This window comes from Chanos chanos, chromosome 9, assembly GCF_902362185.1.
Source record: "Chanos chanos chromosome 9, fChaCha1.1, whole genome shotgun sequence".
In the NCBI taxonomy this organism is placed as follows: domain Eukaryota; kingdom Metazoa; phylum Chordata; class Actinopteri; order Gonorynchiformes; family Chanidae; genus Chanos; species Chanos chanos.
In genome coordinates, this window is record NC_044503.1 from 43,689,342 (window position 1) to 43,693,334 (window position 3,993).

The 3,993-nt window shown below is 46.2% G+C and overlaps 1 protein-coding gene across 1 annotated transcript; it reads left to right on the forward strand.

The window, feature by feature from the left end:
- Positions 1-868: 868 nt before the first annotated feature.
- cxcr3.2 (chemokine (C-X-C motif) receptor 3, tandem duplicate 2) lies at positions 869-3,432 on the forward strand. The gene is made up of 2 exons (XM_030784652.1): positions 869-937; positions 2,062-3,432. Exons 1-2 carry the CDS (start codon positions 896-898, stop codon positions 3,169-3,171), a joined length of 1,152 nt encoding a protein of 383 aa, XP_030640512.1. The 5' UTR covers positions 869-895; the 3' UTR covers positions 3,172-3,432.
- The last annotated feature ends 561 nt before the right edge of the window (positions 3,433-3,993 follow it).

Genomic DNA, 3,993 nt, shown 5'->3' on the forward strand with positions numbered 1-3,993 from the left:
AGTTCCCCACTGTGTGTTTTAATGTGTGGATCATTTAGCACCAAACCACATCAGAGACCGACCTATGACACTAACAGAAATAAACCATATCAGAGACTGACCTGTAGCACTAACAGGAATAAACTATATCAGAGACTGATCTGTAGTACCTATAGTTTATTTCTGTATCAGAGACTGACCTGTAGCACTAACAGGAATAAACTATATCAGAGACTGATCTGTAGTACCTATAGTTTATTTCTGTATCAGAGACTGATCTGTAGTACCTATAGTTTATTTCTGTATCAGAGACTGACCTATGACACTAACAGGAATAAACTATATCAGAGACTGATCTGTAGTACCTATAGTTTATTTCTGTATCAGAGACTGACCTGTAGTACTTATAGTTTATTTCTGTATCAGAGACTGACCTATGACACTAACAGGAATAAACTATATCAGAGACTGATCTGTACCACCTATAGTTTATTTCTGTATCAGAGACTGACCTGTAGTACCTATAGTTTATTTCTGTATCAGAGACTGACCTATGACACTAACAGAAATAAACTATATCAGAGACTGATCTGTAGTACCTATAGTTTATTTCTGTATCAGAGACTGACCTGTAGTACTTATAGTTTATTTCTGTATCAGAGACTGACCTATGACACTAACAGGAATAAACGAGATCAGACTCAGAGGAAGCTGTGGTCTTGTAGCAACAGGTTGACATGTCTTTGAAATGTGAGTGTGAACTGAGCAGCTGAAGACCTGAATTTCAGTTCCTGTGCGTTTTTCTGAGTTCTCTTTTTTAAAACAACCAGACAACAGAAAGAGACCAAGAGTTTGATCTGGAGGGAGAGAGAAACGGTTTTGTCCCGCTCCAAATCTCTTAAGTCTGGTTATCCTTATGGAACATCAGAAAACCATGGCAACCACTGAAGAGTACTCGGTGAGTGATGTTTATAGTTATCAAGTTGTCATGCATGCAATTCAAAGAAATTAATTTGTCTCAATAAAGGTAAAGTAAGGTTGGCTAGTTGGTCAAAGTTTACTGACATCACAGTTGCAAAACATTTCATGGGCATTTGTGAAGACACACTAAAACAGATATTGTTTTAAGACACAGTTAGTAGGCTAAAGTGAATGGAGACAAAGTGAATTGAAATTGATTGAAATGCCAGGAATGGGCTTTGACATTCAGGAAAACGAAGGAGTGGCAGTGATGTCAGGTCTTTTTTAATAAAGTAACTGATTGACTTTGTTTACTGGTTCAGGAGAGTTTTTGGGGGGGTCTTATGGGACTGGGAGTTTTGGGGGGTGGGGGGTTACGGGACTGGGAGTTTTGGGGGGGTCTTATGGGACTGGGAGTTTTGGGGGGTGGAGGGTTACGGGACTTAGTAAACCATAGTGGCAGCAGTGTAGTCTGTGAGAACAGGTCTAACAACAGGTCAGTTCTGCCGTGTGACTAATGAAGGCTGCTATTGTACCACTGCTCTCTCTATCACCCTCTCTCTCTCTCTCTCTCTCTCTCTCTCCCTTTATCTCTCTATCACCCTCTCTCTCTCTCTCTCTCTCTCTCTCTCTCTCACCCTCTCTCTCTCTCTCTCTCTCTCTCTCTCTCTCTCTCTCTCTATCACCCTCTCTCTCTCTCTCTCTCTCTCTCTCTATCACCCTCTCCCTCTCTCTCACTCTATCACCCCCTCCCTCTCTCTCTCTCTCTCTCTCTATCACCCTCTCCCTCTCTCTCACTCTATCACCCCCTCCCTCTCTCTCTCTCTCTCTCTCTCTCTCTATCACCCTCTCTCTCTCTCTCTCTCTCTCTCTCTCTTTCTATCACCCCCTCCCTCTCTCTCTCTCTCTCTCTCTATCACCCTCTCTCTCTCTCTCTCTCTCTCTCTCTCTCTCTCTCTCTCTCTCTTTCTATCACCCCCTCCCTCTCTCTCTCTTTCTCTCTCTATCACCCCCTCCCTCTCTCTCTCTCTCTTTCCCTCTGGACACTTCCATCTCTCTCATTCATTCTTTCCCTCTCTCTCTTATTCTCTCTCTCTGACTCTGGTTTTGCTTGCTTTCCAGTACGACTACATAGGTGAAGATACAAACGCCAGTTACCCTGATCTTCCTGAGCCATGCAGTCACAAGAAGACCCTCCGTTTTGCCCGGCTCTTCTGCCCCCTGGTGTACAGTCTCGTGTTTGTGGTAGCCGTGGTGGGGAACGTGTTGGTTCTCTGCGTGATCCGACGGTACCGGCGAGCCCAGCATAGCCCGTGTTCTTTCTCCCTGACCGATACCTTTCTGCTGCACCTGGCCGTGTCCGACCTGCTGCTGGCCCTCACGCTGCCCTTCTTCAGCGTGCAGTGGGCCGGCGAGTGGGTGTTTGGCCCCGCCTTCTGCAAGTTCACCGGCGCTCTCTTTTCCCTCAACGTTTACTGCGGCATCCTCTTCCTCGCCTGCATCAGCTTCGACCGCTACCTGGCCATCGTCCACGCCATCAGCACGGGCTGGCGGCGGGACACCTGCCTGGCCCACGTGGCGTGTGCCGTGATCTGGGTGGGTTGTATGGGTCTGGCCTGCGTGGATTTTCAGTACCGGGACGTGGTGAGGGTGGACTTGACTGAGCCTGACGAGCAGGACGGACCGCTGCTGTGCGACCTGATGTTCGAGGTGGGGACGTCACAACACTGGCAGGTATCGCTGCAGATGACCGGCCTGTTCGTGTTCTTTGGGCTCCCCCTGCTGGTTATGCTGTACTGCTACGCTCGTATCTTCCGCGCCCTGTGCCATGCCTCGCGCAGGCAGAAGCGCAGGTCCCTGCGTCTCATTGTGTGGCTGGTGTGTGTGTTTGTGCTGTGCTGGGCGCCTTACAACGGCCTTCGTCTGACGGACAGTCTGATGACACTGGGCTGGATTGAGAGGAGCTGCTGGCTGTATCACGTGCTGGATGTAGGGTCTCTGGTCACTCAGAGTCTGGGGCTGGCCCACTGTGCCTTTAATCCTTTGCTCTATGGGTTTGTGGGTGTGAAGTTTCGCCGTGAGCTCGCTCAGATGTGCAAAGAGGTTTTAGGCTCCTGTGGATATTTGGGTGAAGGCAGATGGTCCTCTGGTCGAGGGTCACAGCGCAGGGTCACGGGGTCATTCAGCTCTGCGGAAAGCGACAACACCTCCTTCTTCACCGTCATGCTCTGACATGGAGCTGAGTACAGGACGGACCGTATAACCAGAGGAAAAGAGAGTGAAAAGAGAGATGAGAAAGGATGAAACATCTCAGCACTGCAAGTGGCAGGGGTACAGAGAAGCTGGGAAGATGTGTTTTAGTTGATTCAGTGTCAGTATGAATGTGTTTTAGTTGATTCAGTGTCAGTATGAATGTGTTTTAGTTGATTCAGTGTCAGTATGAATGGTGCAAAAGGACATCTTTATTTTCTGCTGTGTTTGACCTGATGGTGTCTCAGGTCTTTTCATTACGTTTAAATAACAGAGTGACTTCCCCGTTGTTCTGCTGTTCTAGACTGTTCTCATTTCTCCTCTTAATACATCCACTATTCTTTATACACACACACACACACACACACACACACACACACACATATATATATATATATATAGGGTTAGGGTTAGGGTATGTGTATATATATATATACACACATACTCAATACCTGTCAGGTCAGTAAAGCAAATGTGAAACCAGTCCACATGCATTAGTTTCAAAAGTTTGAATTGTTTGTTTGTTTTATTTCATTAATCAGAATAATGTTCCTTTTGTAAAATAATGCTGACCATTCTAATGTGTCTAACTAATGCTCAGCTCTCTGGTTAAAAACGGGATGTGAAAAAACTTCACAAACGATAGATTTTCACATCTTGCACCATATTCTCTCTTCTTCTTTTTAAAAAGGATGCCGTTGGTCAGCCTGAAAGACCAGAGTCAGCGTTTTTCCCTCTCCAGTTTCACTTTTTAAGATCTCTGTTTTTCTAAATATGTTCAAAGGTTCTGTTCATTCTTGTGTG